This window comes from Cyanistes caeruleus, chromosome 25, assembly GCF_971803275.1.
Source record: "Cyanistes caeruleus chromosome 25, bCyaCae1.hap1.1, whole genome shotgun sequence".
Lineage (NCBI taxonomy): Eukaryota > Metazoa > Chordata > Aves > Passeriformes > Paridae > Cyanistes > Cyanistes caeruleus.
Genome location: NC_141725.1, coordinates 4,104,401 through 4,120,795, shown reverse-complemented (window position 1 = coordinate 4,120,795; position 16,395 = coordinate 4,104,401). Strand labels below are relative to the sequence as shown.

Sequence of the window (16,395 nt, the reverse complement as noted above, 5' to 3'; positions counted from 1 at the left end):
CTGCTGTTCCTGAGTGATTTGTCTTTCCAAAGTGTGTTTGTCCCTCAGGCATGAGCATTCCTCATTCCAGGCTCCTGGGAAGCATCCAGGACAGGCTGCTTTATCCCTACCCTGCTTAGGAGCTCTATATTCAGGTTTATTAATCACATTCTGATTTTAAGCAGCAGTATTTGACTTGTTACAGAAACAGAATTAATTTCTGGCCCCTGTACACATAAATATTACAGTTTTATCAGATCCTGTGTAGGAATTAGCAACAAGGAGCAGGTGGTGAGTAAGGGATGAGCTCAGGGAGGGCTCAGGGATCACCTAGACGTGTGCTGGTTTCAAAACTTCCCAACAAAGCTAAAAAAAAACCATTCTGGCAAAACCTTTATGTTACAATATGTCATCACCTTCCCTGACAGAAACCAACTCAGCAGTGTTATCAAATTCACCTCCTGTTTTTCAAGCCCTCAGATCAGAGGGGTTTATTTAAGACAGGAAAGCACCTGGACCAGGTAGAGTTTTATTGGAAGGCGCGTGAGGAGCCGGATTTGTGCGTGAATGTGAGCAGTGCCCGGGGGCAGGGAGTGGGGACATAAATAAAGGCTATTTCCTGTACCAGATCTGCAACCTCCTCTCCCTCTTGATTTTCCTCTGCAGCTGCAGGATCCCGTACAGCAAAGCCTCAGCTGTGGGTGGGCAACCTGAGAGAGAGAGAAAGGAAAGAAGGGAGGAAGGTCACAGGGCTGGGACCTGCATGGAGCTGGAGGCAGCAGCAGAGGTGCCAATCCCAGGATTTATCCCAAAGCTGACTCCCCTCTGGCTTCCTGGCTGAGACAGCCAGGAGTGTAAAGAAACAAAAAGTGATGGTGTTTATCGAGATCTTTATCAAAGAGAGCAATTCTTTGATCAAATTCTGTGATCCAAACCCCTCTCCCACCCCACTGACGGTACCACCATCACAACCCTCCCCACCCCACAATCCCTGGAGCTGCTGCAGCTTCCCCAGCACTGAAACAGGAAAACTTTCCAAACCTACACCCAAGAGCAGAGAATTCCCCCTCCCTGCCCCACTCCCAGGTGGAACTGCCCCTTGTACCTGGCACATAAATGTCCACGGGCACGATGCGGTCGCAGCCCCTCACCACAGAGTAGGAGTAGTGGTAGTAGCCCCCACCGTTGGCACAGCTGCAGGACAGGGACAGGGACAGGCTCAGCCCAGGAGGGTGAGCAGGAGGCCAAGGGAAGGTGGCCCTGGGCAGGCAGGCACTGCCAGGCTCGGAGCCACCGGCTGAGAGCTCACAGGTGACACTGCCCCATCACGAGCCCTGCCTGGGATGTTTTTAGATGAATCCAACCCAACTGAACTGTTCCAATCACCCTCACAAAGCAGATTTCACAGCCCTCCCTCTCTGCTACAAAACCTTCTATTTTCCCTCAGAGTTTTCCCAGAATTTGTCCTGTTCCAGCCTGGACTGGCTGCCCCCAGCCCTGGTGTGGGGACAAGAAAAGTTGTGAGAATCATGGAATCATTCAGGTTGGAAAAGACCCCTGAGATCATGGAGTCCAACTGAGTCCCCCACGGAGCAGATTCCAACCAAATCCCTTCATGGAGCACATTCCAACCAAGTCCCCCATGGAGCAGATTCCCACTGAGTCCTTCATGAAGGAGATTCCAACTGAGTCCCCGATGGAGCAGATTCCAGCACAGCAGAAGCATTTTGAAAGCCAAAAGCAAACTCTGGGATTGTGGATATACACAAGTTTGGCAGCTGCAAATCCCCTGAAGCTATCCCTGTGAGGATTCACACACACACCATCCCCAGAAGGAGCCTTTCTGCTCTACGAGGCCTCTTTAAGAACTTGGAAACACAAACAAGCAAAGAATTCCCCCCGCGGCACCGAGGACATCCCGGCACTCACCTCCCCATGGACACCACGTAGCGAGGCTCTGGCATCTGGTCATAGACCTGCAGAACAGGGACATTTGGGATGGTATGGATGCTAGCTTTGGAACAGGCTGCAGGGAGCTGCAGAAACTGCAGGCCCATGGCCTCTCAGTCCTGCCTGAGAAGCTAGCCTGAGAACTTCATAGGAGGATTTCAAAACAATCCTCAGAGACAGAAAACAACTGCCAGGTGCTGTTTGTCTGTCCTCTTGTTCTCCTTGCAGGAGGGAGTTAGGGGGGTGTTGTGCCCCACTGACCAATGATGGTGATGTAGCACTTTGCTAACCAATAAGAGTTTCTTTTCTGTACTTTTCCACGTGTCTGTCTATAAGACAAGCCTAGAGCAATAAACTAGAGATTCTCCTGTTGTGACTCCCTTGAGAGTCAGTGTCGTTCTTTATCGCCGTTCCCAATCAGAGTGACAGGATGGTTCCCAGCTCCCCCTGCCGTGCCCGAGGTCCCCGTGCTCCCCGTGCTCCCCGGTACCTTGCGCAGTGCCGGGGCCATTTTGTTGGTCAGGGTCCCCGCCACAATCATGACATCAGCCTGGCGGGGGCTGGCCCGGAACACCACCCCAAAACGATCCATGTCGTAGCGAGGAGCTGCCATGTGCATCATCTCCACGGCACAGCAGGCCAGCCCGAAGGTCATGGGCCACAGGGAGCTCTGTGGGGACAGGCAGGAGCTCGGGTGACACAGAAAAAGGGCAGCAAAACCCGCGGCTGCGGGGGAATGGATACAGGGAGAGCTCCGTGCGCAGCCTGAACGTGTCCAGAGCTGCTCCCCTGACGCTGCTGAAGCCACCAAACCACACAGGGACAGCAGAGAAGGGACAGCAGAGAAGGGACAGCTCAGAGTCCCATAGGGACAGTGGTGTCCCAGCTCAGGGGCAGCAGAGAAGGGACAGCTCAAAGCCCCAGAGGGACAGTGGTGTCCCAGCTCAGGGGACAGCTCAGAGCCCCACAGGGACAGTGGTGGCCAGACAAGGACCAACCCAGCTAGAGCAGAGCACAGCAGACCCAGGGCACTGTCACTCGTGTCACAGGCACAGCAGCAGGGCAGGGACAATTCCAGAAAGTTCCTTTTCCTGGTGACCGAAGGGCAGTTCCAGACCCCACACACACCCTCAGCCTCTCTCCCGCTCTGTCACTGCACCCCAATGTCACCCTCTGGCCACAGAACTCGGCCATGGGAGCTCTGAGCCTATTTTTATCCTGACAGGAGGTGTCTCCCATCTGTCACCCTCGATGCCAGGGGAGCCCGCTGGCTGGGGACTCACCCGCCGTGCCCAGTTGACCAGGTCATCGAGCTTGGTGATGACGTACTCGCCACGGCTGCTGGGGACGTAGGATTTTCTCTGGACAACAGCAGAGCTCTTCTGCACCTGGACTGAGCTGAAAGGAACAGCACAGAGCCATCACTCTCCAGTTATTTCCCTGCAGAATCAGCCTTTAGCCCTCCAAGGGCTGTGATTCCCCGAGAAATGACAATCCCACCCCTCTATTTGTAGCAGAGGATTCTCCCCAGTGTGGGATCTGTGGGTTTGGTGCTCAGGCAGAGCCCCTCAGCTACGTCCCAACCACAGAGAGCCCCGGGGCTGCCAGAGCTGCCAGATCTCCCCGGAGTTTAGCAGGGAAGGGAGGAGATGCCTGACCCGGGGTGGTGGCACAATCTGCTGTTCCCTGTCCCCAGGGCTGTTACCTGTCAGCGTGATCGGCCGCCGGCGTCTGATGGAGCAGCTGAGCCTGAACGGGACTCACAGAGCCGGGCCTGGGGACAGAAAGGGCCCGCACAGGGTGACAGAACCCCCCGCGATGCACCCGAGCCCTCCCGGGAGCCGGTGCTCCACAAACCCCCAGTGACCCCCCAAAGCTCGGGGAGCCGTTCAGCCGCGGCTCTGGGGTCCCCCCAGCCCCGGGGTCACCGCCCCGGCCACCCCAGCCCCAGTGTCGCCAGCCCCGGTGTCCCCAGCCCCGGTGCTCACCGCCAGCCCAGCACACCGTGCGCGGGGAGCCGGAGACCTGCAAGAGAGGACGGGAGAGCTGAGCGCGGCTGTGGGCCGGGAACGGCCTGCTGTCCCCTCAGGGTTCCCTCCCGGTCACTCCCTCGGCGGGAGGTCGAGGGCTTGTTTCGGTCCCCAAACCGGTCCCTGTCCCCGTCCTGCCCCTGTCCCCGGCCCGTCCGTGTCCCGTCCCTGTCCCCGGCCCCGCTCACGGCCCAGCGCCGCCATCTCTCCGCAGCCCTTCACGCAACCTCTGCGCGCGGTGCACCCGCTAAAGCGCCCGGCGCGGCACCGCCTCAGCGCTCCGGCGGGAAACGCGTCCCGGCCGAGGGGTTCCGGAGGCACCCGCCGGCCCCGCCGCGGCCCGCGGCAAAATGATCCCAAAACAATTCCCGGCGGGCGGGGCCGTCCCGGGGCTGTCCCGGAGCCGCCACGGGACTCGGCGTGGAAGGGCCCATCCCGGGGCTGCGGAGCTGCGGTCGAACAAGAAAATAATGAGCGGCCGTCCCTGGGTGGGCTCGAACCACCAACCTTTCGGTTAACAGCCGAACGCGCTAACCGATTGCGCCACAGAGACCGCGCTGCCGCCGCTCCCCGCCTGTTCTCGCCTCGCGCCTGTCCCGTGTCGCGCCCGCCTCCGGGACCCGCCTGTGTCTTGTGTCCCAATATCCCTCCCCCTGTCCCCCCTGTCCCGTTATCCCTCCCTGTGTCCCGCCTGTGTCTTGTGTCCCAATATCCCTCCCTGTGTTCCGCCTGTCTTGTGTCCCGTTATCCCTCCCTGTGTCCCGCCTGTCTTGTGTCCCGTTATCCCTCCCTGTGTCCCGCCTATCTTGTGGCCCCGTCCCCGTGTCCGGTGTCCCATACCCCGTGTCCCACATCCCACCCCCGTGTCCTGTGTCCCGTGTGCCACACCCTGTCCCCGTGTCCGGCCTGTCCTTTGTCCTGTGTCCCACCCCCGTGTCCGGCCTGTCCCCCCCCCGTGTCCCCCGTGTCCGGCCTGTCCCCCCCATGTGTCCCCTCCGTCTGTCCCCCGTGTCCGGCCTGTCCCCCCCGTGTGTCCCCCCCATGTGTCCCCTCCGTGTGTCCCCCGTGTCCGGCCTGTCCCCCCCCCCGTGTCCCCCGCCCCGCGCGGCGCCGCCGGCGGTGACGGGCGGGGGGCGGAGCGCGCTCGTGCAGCCGAAATAGCTCAGTTGGGAGAGCGTTAGACTGAAGATCTAAAGGTCCCTGGTTCGATCCCGGGTTTCGGCAGAAGTTTCTTTTCCTGCCGGGACCCGGTTTGCAAAAGCGCTGTTTTCACCCCAAAACACCCCCCGGAGTTTCCGAATTCGTTATTCCCTCCCCAAACTCTGCACGTGATCGTTTTAAATATTCTGGAAACAGACAGGGGTGAAGGATTGCAGGATCTAACCCTGGATTAATGATAAATATTATTAAAGAAATTAAATAAAGATGAATTATGAATTAATAATAAATACGAGTTAATGATCTTACACTGAGCATTGAGGAGGGAAGCTGAAGGAACATGGATTAATTAACACTGGACAAGCAGAGGTGGTGTGTGTTAGCCCATTTTAAATAAAGCACAAGAATAAAAACCAGCGAGTTCATTTCCCAGTGATTAATAATGTGAAACTGAGACAGAGACAGGATATTACAGCTTTATCTGATGTATAAAAACTATCTTCACCTGCTGTAAGACTGGGGTGGAAGCACCACCCGCCACAGATTAAAATAATGAAACAAAAGCAGCAAATTTTGATGATTCACTTCATCCCACTTTATTAAATCCACATGATGTGTACATGGCGAGGCTGAATCTGATGCCCAGCAGCAGTGAGTGACCAGTGGGGCAGCACTGGAAAGGGGTGGGACAAGGTCAGGATTATCCCTGGAAGTATCCAAGGCCAGGCTGGAGGGGCTTGGAGCCCCCAGGGAGATGTCCCTGACCAGGGATGGGCTTTAAGGTCCTTTCCACCCCAAACCATTCCAGGATTCCACAGCTGCAGTGGAGGTGAGGTGGTTCTGCTTCTTAACAGCACTTGAGGAGTTTTGATGGAGAAGGGAACAAAGGGTTAATGTGAAGGAGGGGGAAGTTGATCCCCATCTCCAAATATCCCAGAGCACTTGGGATGAGGGGCAGGAAATTCCCTCCCCAAACTCTCACCTCCAGAGGGAAAGTGCCACTCACAGCTCTGAGTTAACTCCATCATTAATTTTTTATCCTACCCTACAAAACTCATTATTCCTCCTCCCAGGTTTTAATAAAAAACTCACTTCCTGGCCTGTCCCTATAATTGAGGTACTTGAGATAACGGGAATGAGGATTCCATGGTAAAACTCATTAGAGAGCACAGAGCAATTAAAAGTGTAATTAAAATATATTCAGATAATTACTACCAGCCGGGATAGACATCTGGATCCCAATTTCAACTTCTGTATTTCAAATCATCTTGGGTTTTACTGGACAAGCAAGGAGATCACATTTCATTATCACAGAGAAACCCTAATCAGGGGGTTTTATGTATCATTTATCATTATTCATCATTAATTAGTTCTTGGTGACACTGCTTCCATGTGCCACGGCTCCAGCAAAGGTGGGCAGGGAGCTGGGCAGGATTAAACTGGGAATTCAGATGAGAAAAAGACAATTAACAGCCTCCCAAAATTCCTGGCCTCAAAAGAGGCAATAAACCAGCATTCCACTGGCACACTGGTAGAGGAAAAGGGAATGTTTTTGTTTAAGCAAACCTGGATTCCTTCTCCACGGGATTTTACTTGTCACAACAGAACAAAACCCCACAAATCTTTGTGATCCAGGTCGCAGCTCTGAGCACCAATCTGAATTCCCACCCTTGGAGATCCGTCAGGCAGGAAGGAGGAACCCCTCGGGAACGTTTCCTGCAGGAACCCCCTCCTGCTTTTATCAGGAACAACGAGGCCACCAGGATAAAATCCCTTCCCAAGTTGGGTGTTTGGCTAAAGGAATCCACGTGGAAGTTGGTGGAGCAGCAGAAGCTCTGCACAGCACTGGAGGGCTCTCTGGTAGCCCCCCAGGAGGGCACTGATGGATCAGGATCTGGCAGATCCTCAACATGGCAAGGCCATGGGAAGCAGCGAGGGATGAGAGCCAGCTGGGGCTGAGAGCAGAATATTTGGGGATATACACACAAACTTTACAAAGAATGCCACGTTTTTGTACAAATCACCACTGGTTATTTACACCTGGCCCCAGGGCAGCCCCGGCCACTCCTCAGCTCTCTGCAGGCTCTGGCTCCGTCTTGAGCTTTTTGCTTCCCAGGACTTGCTCATCAAACAACTCTCTCTCTCTGGAAAGAAAAAGATAGAAGTTTATAAATTAAAACAGGGTATTATTGTCCAGATTACGTCACCTGGACAAATTAAAGCTGGCACATTTTGTCCCTCACGGGAGGGGGACACTGAGCTCTCCTGATCTCACCCCAAACCTTTTCTGTATCCAACAATAATGAGGTAAAAACCCCTGGAAAATCCTAAAAACAAATCTACCTTTTGCTCACAGGTGGTCCTTTAATGTACTTCTCTTCTGCCTTCTCATAATCAATGTCATCCACAGCAGCAATGGCACAGATGATGGCCTAGAAAAGCATTGAATAATTAATAATAATAATAATAATCAATAAGCAAAACTAAACCACAGCCAGGGATTTCAAGCTGCCTCAGCTGAGCACACTTGGAGAAAAGGGTTCCTCAATCACTTGGAAAACTTGGATGAAATCGCTCGTTGAGTGCCTGAAATTCTTAAATAAATAATATGAACTTGTTCTGTATCATTCCCCTGGGGGGTATTTTTATTCTCAGATTAAAATATTCCTCACAGTAATTTTGTTTCTACAGGAGTTAATGTTCTCTTGGGAAAATTCCTGTGAAGAACACAAGGTATCCACAACAACTGTAAAAACAGCCAACACACCACCCCCCACCTCGACACACACAAAGGACCAAGAAAACCCTGAGAAGTTGCCAAATTAAAATAAAATCCCAAAAACAAAGCCTTGAAGCATTCCAGAAGTAATTAAAAAACATCAGAAAACTATCAGTCTTCTTTTAAAAGCAACAAACTACCTGAAGCTTCTCCTCTCTGTGCTTAAAAAACAGCATTTGAGTGACTCAGGCTGTGGGAAGGGGTGAATATTCCTGCTTGGCTCAGCTCTGGGAACTGTCTCCACATCATTCCATAGGAGCCACACCACACCAAAAGAATAAATAATGGGAATTACAGTCATTTATCACTCCACAGTTCATTTTCCCCCTGTTTCATGCTCCCTCACCTCAGGTAAAAGCACATCTGAGATGAATCTGATGCCGTCCCCCAGGATCTGGTGCAGGTTCTTGGTGTCCATCTCCCTGTACACCTCCTTCAGGTACCCAACCACCAGGTCCAGCTGCTCCTCATCCTCCAGGTAAGTCTCCACACAGGTCATGTACCGGCTGGAATTCAGGAATTTCTTCAGCCAGCGGGATTGCTTCCCACTTTTCAAGATCCCCAGGAGATGTTCTTCAGCTCCTTTTGACTTGACTATGAACTCCACCAGCTTCTTGTTCTCCCTGTCCCTGGCAGCTCTGGTCCTGTCAGGGAGGAGCTTCCTCGGGGGTTTCTGGGGGGAGGTGTCTGAGGAAGACTCTCCAGCCCCTTCCCCCTCTGTGTTTGGGAATGCCATCTGCACCACACTCTGGTATCCCTCTTTCCTAACTGGGTAGCCTGGAAGAGAAACCACAACAATTTAGATCGAAATGTGCAAAGAGTTTTCATAACCGTAGCGATAGAAAATAAGGAATTTTATTGCTGAGAGAAGTTTTTCTTCCTTCCCTACCAAAGAGGTTAAAAAACCACCACCAAAAACATTTATTTGCCTTAAAGAAAATTAAATTATTAGGGAGCAACATAAGGAACCAGTCACAACTCCAACTGACCTGATTGTCTCGAACCACCAGTATTTATTTAATTTATTAAACTCTCAATTGCAAGAATGGGGAGTTGTAAATTCACCAGCAGCCCCTCTCTGTGGCTGGTGCCACAGTCACTTGTGTGTAAATGTTGGAGCTACATTTACCCAGCCAAGAGCAAAATTCCCAAAGGGATGGATTCACTTACTGATATCAGCAGCAAAATACTCCAGGAAGGACCCAGTGAAAGAATGACAACCTAAAAACCAAAACCAGGGGCAGTGATCAGTTCCATTCAGCCCAGAAATCCAAGCTTGGAGTTCCCTTTTCCTGGAGGATCTCAGGATGAGATCCCAGAGAAGCTGGGGAGTGCCCAAGGCCAGTCTGGACAGGGTTTGGAGCACCCTGGGACAGTGGAAGGTGTCCCTGCCCCATGGCAGTGGGGACTGGATGGGTTTTAAGGACCCTTCCGACCCAAACCATCCTGGGATTTGGTGATTCCATGGTCACCTGCCCCTCCTTACCCACTCGGATCCGATAGTCCAGGATCAGCTGGAGGCACCACTCGATTTCCCTGGAATAGTTCTCCTTGGCTCGTTCCTGCAAAACAAGGAGGATTTGCTGTCCCAAATCCAGCAGCTCTCCAAGAGTTTCAGGCCAGGACAATGAGCAGGGGACAGAAATGGTCCGTGACAATTCTTTCCTCGCAGTAAAAGAGCTCCTGCCAGAACTGCCACAGGGATGAGAGCGGCTTTGAGGGGGTCAAGCCCCACATTCCACTCCTGGAATTATTTATATCCTGGGTTTCCCACTGTATTTGCCCAACCCCTGCAGTTCCAGATCTCTGGGATACTCACAATGAGCTCCTGCTTCTCCTCACAGTCAAAGTGCTTCAGGCTCTTCAGAGACACTGAAAAACTTTTAAAGAAACACAGTCAGAGGTGCAACTCCCCTGCCCCATTTCCCTGTTTTACTGCAGTTCTGCTTCTCCCTGAAAATCCCATTTCTCAAGGAATTAAGGAGCACAAGTTCTAATAGTTCTTGCTTCCAGAGCATGTTAACAGTATGGAATCTTCTAGCAAATGAGAAATACCTCGTTCAGAGAAAAGTTAAAGGCAGCCCAGTGCTCCCAGAAAGTTTGGGCAGCACAAGGAGAACAGTGGCTGCATTCCAGGGATTTTTTTTTTTTGTTTTGTTTATTTGTTTTTGGTTTTGTTTTCGATTCCTCAGCCCTTCCCAGGGAGAGGGAGCTGCCTCAACCCTGCAGCGTGACAAAGTACCTGCAACCTCACCTGCCCCAGTGCCCCAGCTCCTCCCTCCCAGATCAGCCTGGGGAGGACTGTCCTCACCCTGCACCAGGAAACAAGCGCAGGACCCGGAATAAAGAGACTGCAAAGTCAGGATGGGATGAAAATCCACATTTACCCTTTTTTCTTCTCATTTGTGGTGCCATCTATGAAGAGCACACAGGCCCTTCGGTGCTTCCTCTTCACTGCTTTCACCTGGAGAGAGGAGAAAGCCTCAAAAATCCTAATCCTGATAAAACAGGGATATTTTTTTCTGTGGATATCACCCACTACAACCCACACTTAAACTTTTCCTGTTGGTGTAACTTTCATTTATTACACAAATATGAAAATTTCAAGTGGAAGCAGCAACCAGTTACCCCAAGGGAGCATTTTTAGTGCACAAAGAGCCTCCCCTTTCTTTTGCAAACTGGGAACAAAATCCTGTGCTCTGTCCAAACAGGTGTGAATTTACCACGTTTAAAGTGTTTCTAGAACAAATTTACTTCTATCAATTTCAAAATGCTTCTACTGGAAGGTCTTTAACACCTCCAGGAAGGGCAAAAGTCACTCCAGCACTGGGAATTGCTCCTTATCAGCAGGATATGAGGAGGCAGGAGCTGCTCTTACCACGGCTGGCCAGTACGGATACCGCTGCAGCTTGCACCACACCAACATCCCTTCCTGGAAGAATTTGGGTTCTGGCATGAAAAAGAAGGGAAATTTTTCCTTAAAAACAATAAAATAAAACAGATGCTGCCCCTCTCTTCTTTTCCTCCAGGAGTTTCTCTTCAGTGCTTTTACAGTGACCCCAAGATGCAGCACTGGGACTTCCGAACCCAGCAACTTTAACCCCAGCCCCCTGCCCAGTTTCAAGGATTTCCATTTCATTCTGCAGCAAAATGTCTGATGGACCCAGGAAATGCGTTTTATCCCAAGCCTGGACACAGCTGGATTCCCTCCTGGAATCCCTGTGGATTGCAGGCAAACTGTAGCTCACAGAGGAGGAAGAGCCTCAGGCCTGTGCTGATGTCTCACCTCGATGGGACAGAACACTTGGGAAATTTTCCTCCTCTTCATCTGCCAGAGGTGAGAGTGGAGGGAGGCTCTCTGAGGAAGATCTCCTGGAAGACATTCCAGAGGGTTCCAGCCCTGCCAACGGCACCAGGATCCAGGGATTAGGATGAGATCAGCCTCAGAGCAGGTGAGACCCCTGGGCATGACCCCAGAGGGGACACGGGGTCTGTCCCACCCATGGGGACCTGACACACCTGCACATCCCTAATTAGGGACTCTTAATTCCCTGATCATGTGGGTAAAAGAGGGAAAGGGGAAGGAATGGGGCTGGTTTCAGGACCCTGCACCTGCTCATTTACAAACATTTAATCTCAATTTACCAGAGAGCAGCAAGGCAAAACAAGTGTGAGCTCAAAAAAAAACCCAACCCCAGCTTTCCATGGCAAAGCCCAAGCAGTTCCAGACAACCCAAACACCACCCAAGCCCTCCCCAGCACTGAAGGGATCAGCATTTCTGCTTCCCAGGAATAGAAACCAAAAGGAATTAAATCAGCAACTCAAAAGCCACTTCCCTAAAAGCAAATCAACATTCCAAGGTGAGTAACAGTGCTCAACACCCATGGGGGAGGGATGAAGGTTTCCCTTCCCCAAGGGATTTTCCCACCTTCATCTTCCTCGGAGTCAGGGGCTTTATTCCCAGCCAGATGTGAGGGATCCTGGTTTTCCTCCTCCTCCTGAGGCTGAGGGAAGGCACCAGAAGGCCCAGGTGAGGATCCAGGGTGGCTCCTGCATTTCCTGTCTGTGCCTGAGGCCACACCTGCCCCATCCAGCTGTTTTCCAGCCTCTTCCTCTCTCCTCCCGTCCAGCTGCTTTGCCAGGCTCTCACTCTCACTGCTGATGCTTTTCTCCAACTCATCCGAGGCAGTTCCACAGGAGGAATCCAGGAATGCTCTCCCAGGCTGAGCTCCTGTCTTTTCAGGAGGATCCACAGTGCCAGATTTAGACAGGACAGGTGGAGACCCCTCCTCAGGAGCCACCTCTGGGGAATCATCCCTACATCCTCTTTTCCTTCCTTGCTGACTTCTTCCAGCCTTTGGCATACAGGACACACCATTCCCTGTTTTAGGCTGGATTTTCCTCTGGCTGGGGGATGATTTTGATTCTGGTTTTTCACAGCTGTGACCGTCAGGGGCTGGTGGCACACTCGAGTCCCTGGCACCGCACCTGGCAGGGTTTGTTCCACCCCCACGTGTTCTGGCAGGGCTTGTGCCACTTCCAGGTGCTCTGGAAGGGTTTGTGCCACTTCCAGGTGCTTTTCCACTCCCCTCTGGAGCCACAGAACCTCCCTGGCTCCGCGCTTTGGGATCATCCTTCAACCCACAGTTATTTTGGGGTTTTCTTTTCCTCTTGGCAGCCTCAGGTTCTGACTTTTTAGAGCGAGAGCGCAACAAGAAGCCGTGGGAGGGGGCGGGGGGAGCAGATTTCTCCTGGGAAAATTCAGAATTTGGTCCTTCTGCAGGTGGTATTTGACTGCCTGAGTCAGTCTGGTGGAGAATATCCAAGGCAATTTTAAGGGAACAGCGATATTGCAGCTCCTCCACGGCCTCACTCATGCTATTCTTTTGCTCTGATGAGGAAAAATATTCAATAAATGAAATTATCCTCGTTATTCTATCACAAACAAAATGTATTATTGAAGAAATAATGTGTGTTACTTGAAGTGTTTCTTTTAAGGTACATTTTGTATTACTTCAATCATCCACAATTCCCAAAGCAAAGGATGGAGAAACACAAAGACCAAGCTGGAAGTGCCTCATTTTGAGGGAAACTCCCATTTCTTCACCATCCCTCCAACAAACCACCCCAGGGAAGAGGAAAATGATGGTTTTTCACCTATTTTCCAACTTCATGGAAAAGGGGAGAAGAAAATAAGTGAAATACAGAAGTTTTATCTCCCCAGGCTAAGTTTCTGCAGGGATTTTTCACCCCAAAAAGACACCAAGCAGCACATTTGGAGCTTTTCTGTGGGTCCTTTACACCCCAAAAAGACACCAAGCAGCACATTTGGAGCTTTTCTGTGGGTCCTTTACACCCCAAAAAGACACAAAGCAGCACATTTGGGCCCTTCCCTCCTCACCCAGCGTGGAGGCAATGGCCTTGATCCGCTCCTCCGTCAGGGGAACAACATTTGCAGAGCTCACACTGACCCTGAAACACAAAAAGGTGACTGGAAGCGGCACCCAAAACACTCCCAGCACCACAAAACTGCTTTCAGATAGCAAAAAAACCCAAATAATCCCTCCCCAACCTGTCCTTGTTTTGGTTGAACACCTAAACCTCCTGCAAATCCAGGATCCCATCTCACAGGCACCTTCAGGTTCCTTTCTTCCCCTTATTTTTTTAACCTCTAAGAATGCAAACACTTGACAGGAACAAAGACACTCAACTGCTTCTCCAAGCCAAAGATTTCAGCTTTAAATCCCATCCTTTTCGTGGTGGCAACAGGACTGCTCCCGGCAACTCCAGGCTTGCACAAAACCTGTGTTAAAATCAAAAAATTTCATTTAAAAATCCTTAACCAACAGCAAAACGTTTATTATAAAGAGCAGCTCACCACAACTGAGTTGGCCAATCAATAAGGCAATTTATTAATTCGTTGATAAGGGATGAGCAGGCAGCTCTGGGCATGAGGGGAGTCTCCACTTTACCCCTGGCCTCTGCCTCTTTTTTAGGCAGTTTTTTGTTGGGCTATCCCCCAAGCAGCCCTGGCTGGGAGCCCCCCAGCAGGTCTTGGCAAAGCTCCAACATGTGGCCAGGTTACACTTCTAGCAAGCAACAGCAGGAACAAGTTTTTATATGTTTGCACAATCCTGCTGCTTTCTTCATACATCAATTTATAAGTGGACACAATTTATAATTATTTGCTGAGCTGTAACTGTGGCAAAAAATAGGTAACAGCAAAAGCTAGCAGTTCACAGCAAAGGGATTTAAACAAAAATAATGGAATTGTTATATTTGTCTCATGTCCATGCTTTGAGATCAGTATTCTTTGTTTATACTGATACTGTGGTGTTTCCATAATGACAGGAATCACTGTGGAACAGCTCACAAGTGCCTGGGAACAGCCTTAAAATCCCAGGATGGATGAGGTGGGAAAGGACCTTAAATCCCATCTCATCCCATCCCTTCCATGGCAAGGACACATTCCACTATCCCAGGCTGCTCCAAGCCCCATCCAGCCTGTTCTTGGGATCCAGGGGCAGCCACAGCTTCCCTGGAAATCCATTCCATTCCTCTCACAGTGAGGAATTTTTTCCCCAATATCCCATCCAACCCCGTCCTCTGGCAGTGGGAAGTTATTCCCCCATGTCCCATCGCTCCAGGCCCTCTCCATTTTTTCTTGCTGGCATCTCCACAGCCCAGACAAGTTCAGACACATTCGCTGGGACCTCTCCCTTCCTTCCTGCTCCGCTTTAGCCCTTCCCAAGCAACCTCCACAAACATTTCCTCATTCCTCGTTACCTTGGCTGGCCACAAACGCCTCTTCCACTTGCAGAGAACGAGCTCTTGGTCGGTCATGGCTGAGCTTCACGTGGAAAAGGACAATTCCAAGGTGTTCTGAGGGGAAAAAAAGGGAATAAAGGAGTCACCCACCTTTGTCCATTGCGGTCCTTTGCTTTTTGAAGGAAATACAGGATTTAGTCAAACATATTACTACAGTTATTATTGTTCTTCCTTCAGGATCACTGCACTGATATCACCCTAGAGCATTCTCCAAAATTTTATCTTAAATTCCATTTTTCTGTAGAAGCTCAACCCTAATGGCTGCCCCACTCCTGGAAGTGTCCAAGACCAGACTGGACAAGATTGGAGCAACATGGGATAGTGGAAGGGATGGGGCTGGATGGGCTTTTAGGTCCTTCCAAGCAAAATGATCCCAGGATTCAAGAATTCCCTAATTCCAGGAGCACAAGTGGCTCTCGCTGAGTGTGTTGGGTGAGGAAAATACTATCAGGAATTACACAATGCAGCCACGGGCCTGCCCAATCCACAGCTTCCAGCAACCAAACCCTGAAAATGGGGAGCTACACCCTTAAAATAACACGCTGCATAGACTTCTTGCAGGCAATTCGATCCCAAATTTTACACACGGTTTGCAACAGAAAACCTGAGCAGAGCTACCTCAGAGCTTCCTCAAGGGTTTGTTTTTTTTTTTAAATATTAAAAAAAAGACATACTGAAGACAAGCCCTTCCTGTACTTACAAGGTCCAGGTGCTGGGATGGCCGGGGCTCCGGGATGGCGGCCCTGCGGCGGCGGAGGGAGGGATGAGGGGCCGTTAGTGGCGCCCGGAACGGCGGGGCCGGTGCGGAACCCCCGTGAGGCGGCGCGGGGACAGCGGGAACCGCCCGGCCCCAAAATCCCCACGTGAGGGGAGGGACGGGACGCCCAAACCTCCCCCCAAGCCAGCACCGTGAGGGGAGGGACGGGAGGCTCTCCCAAACCGCCCCGCACATCCCGGACTCGGTGAGGGACGGGACGGGGCCCCCAGACCCGAACCGCTGAGGAGATGAACGGGATCCCCCATCCAGAGCCCCCTCCATAAGGGACGGGACCCCCGAACTCCCCTCCGTGAGGGATGGAACCTTCCAAGCGCCCCGGTGAGGGGAGGAACGGGACCCCTCAAAACCCTCCCCTCACAGGGGACGCCCCCCCACCCAATCCTTCCCTGGTGAGGGGAGGGATGGGCCCCTCGCTTCGCCCGCTCAGAGGACGGACGGGAGTCCCAGATGATGGCACCCAGACCCTCGTGTCCCCCCACCCCAGACCCCGCTTGAAGGGCCGGGGGGGGGGGGATGGGGGGGGGGCACCGTTACCGTGCGCGCTCCCGACAACAGCGCCCCCCGCGCGCGCCGCCGCCGCCGCCCTCCACATGAGGGTCTGCGCATGCTCCGCGCGCACCGCCCAGCACCGCCCCCCAGACCAATCAGCGAGCGCCGTCTGGCGCCCCGCCCTCCCCTCCGCCGCCAAAACACGAGGCTCGACCAATCAGAGCGCACGCTTCGGTCTTAGCCACGCCCAGCTCATTTTCTATTGGAGAGTTGGGAAAGCCACGCCCTGTCTGGGCGTGCAGCATGGCAACTGAGAGAGTGACGTCATTGTCGCGAACAGTGACGTCATTTGATGGTAGGGACAGGGACAGGGACAGGGACAGGGACAGGGACAGGGACAGGG

At 52.2% G+C, this 16,395-nt stretch overlaps 2 protein-coding genes and 2 non-coding genes across 6 annotated transcripts; 1 reads left to right on the top strand and 3 right to left on the bottom strand.

The window, feature by feature from the left end:
* Window positions 1–492: 492 nt before the first annotated feature.
* Window positions 493–4,193, bottom strand: NDUFS7 (NADH:ubiquinone oxidoreductase core subunit S7). The gene is made up of 8 exons (XM_086863082.1): window positions 4,148–4,193; window positions 3,918–3,954; window positions 3,635–3,703; window positions 3,213–3,327; window positions 2,420–2,599; window positions 1,909–1,955; window positions 1,085–1,173; window positions 493–689 (listed from the first exon to the last, which is right to left on the bottom strand). The coding sequence occupies exons 1-8, from the start codon at window positions 4,161–4,163 to the stop codon at window positions 592–594; spliced, it is 651 nt and encodes a 216-aa protein (XP_086719208.1). The 5' UTR covers window positions 4,164–4,193; the 3' UTR covers window positions 493–591.
* Window positions 4,194–4,438: 245 nt separating this feature from the next.
* Window positions 4,439–4,512, bottom strand: TRNAN-GUU (transfer RNA asparagine (anticodon GUU)). The gene has a single exon. It is a non-coding gene; the product is annotated as a tRNA-Asn (tRNA).
* Window positions 4,513–5,110: 598 nt separating this feature from the next.
* Window positions 5,111–5,183, top strand: TRNAF-GAA (transfer RNA phenylalanine (anticodon GAA)). The gene has a single exon. It is a non-coding gene; the product is annotated as a tRNA-Phe (tRNA).
* A 505-nt stretch (window positions 5,184–5,688) lies between these two features.
* On the bottom strand, window positions 5,689–16,231 carry PWWP3A (PWWP domain containing 3A, DNA repair factor). Of its 3 annotated transcripts, none has more exons than XM_086863071.1 (15): window positions 16,038–16,231; window positions 15,426–15,468; window positions 14,684–14,779; window positions 13,609–13,700; window positions 13,299–13,369; window positions 11,826–12,788; window positions 11,183–11,296; window positions 10,775–10,845; window positions 10,284–10,360; window positions 9,716–9,776; window positions 9,383–9,458; window positions 9,067–9,117; window positions 8,243–8,673; window positions 7,461–7,549; window positions 5,689–7,261 (listed from the first exon to the last, which is right to left on the bottom strand). In XM_086863071.1, the coding sequence occupies exons 3-15, from the start codon at window positions 14,738–14,740 to the stop codon at window positions 7,186–7,188; spliced, it is 2,229 nt and encodes a 742-aa protein (XP_086719197.1). In that variant the 5' UTR covers window positions 14,741–14,779; window positions 15,426–15,468; window positions 16,038–16,231; the 3' UTR covers window positions 5,689–7,185. The 3 variants fall into 3 exon arrangements, with proteins under 3 accessions (XP_086719197.1, XP_086719198.1, XP_023798731.2); XM_086863072.1 differs by having other exon boundaries at window positions 15,940–16,050; XM_023942963.2 differs by lacking the exon at window positions 16,038–16,231 and having other exon boundaries at window positions 15,426–15,880.
* Window positions 16,232–16,395: the final 164 nt, after the last annotated feature.

Excerpts from the sequence above, each read along its gene's own strand:
- PWWP3A (XM_086863071.1), bottom strand. The coding sequence starts at position 14,740 with ATGACCGACCAAGAGCTCGTTCTCTGCAAGTGGAAGAGGCGTTTGTGG. Across the intron at positions 10,846-11,182 it reads AAGTGTTCTGTCCCATCGAG|AACCCAAATTCTTCCAGGAA; the intron begins GTGAGACATCAG and ends TTTTCATGCCAG. Across the intron at positions 9,777-10,283 it reads ACAAATGAGAAGAAAAAAGG|TTTTTCAGTGTCTCTGAAGA; the intron begins GTAAATGTGGAT and ends TTTCTTTAAAAG.
- NDUFS7 (XM_086863082.1), bottom strand. Across the intron at positions 3,328-3,634 it reads GCGGCCGATCACGCTGACAG|CTCAGTCCAGGTGCAGAAGA; the intron begins GTAACAGCCCTG and ends TGTTCCTTTCAG. Across the intron at positions 690-1,084 it reads CGTGGACATTTATGTGCCAG|GTTGCCCACCCACAGCTGAG; the intron begins GTACAAGGGGCA and ends TCTCTCTCTCAG.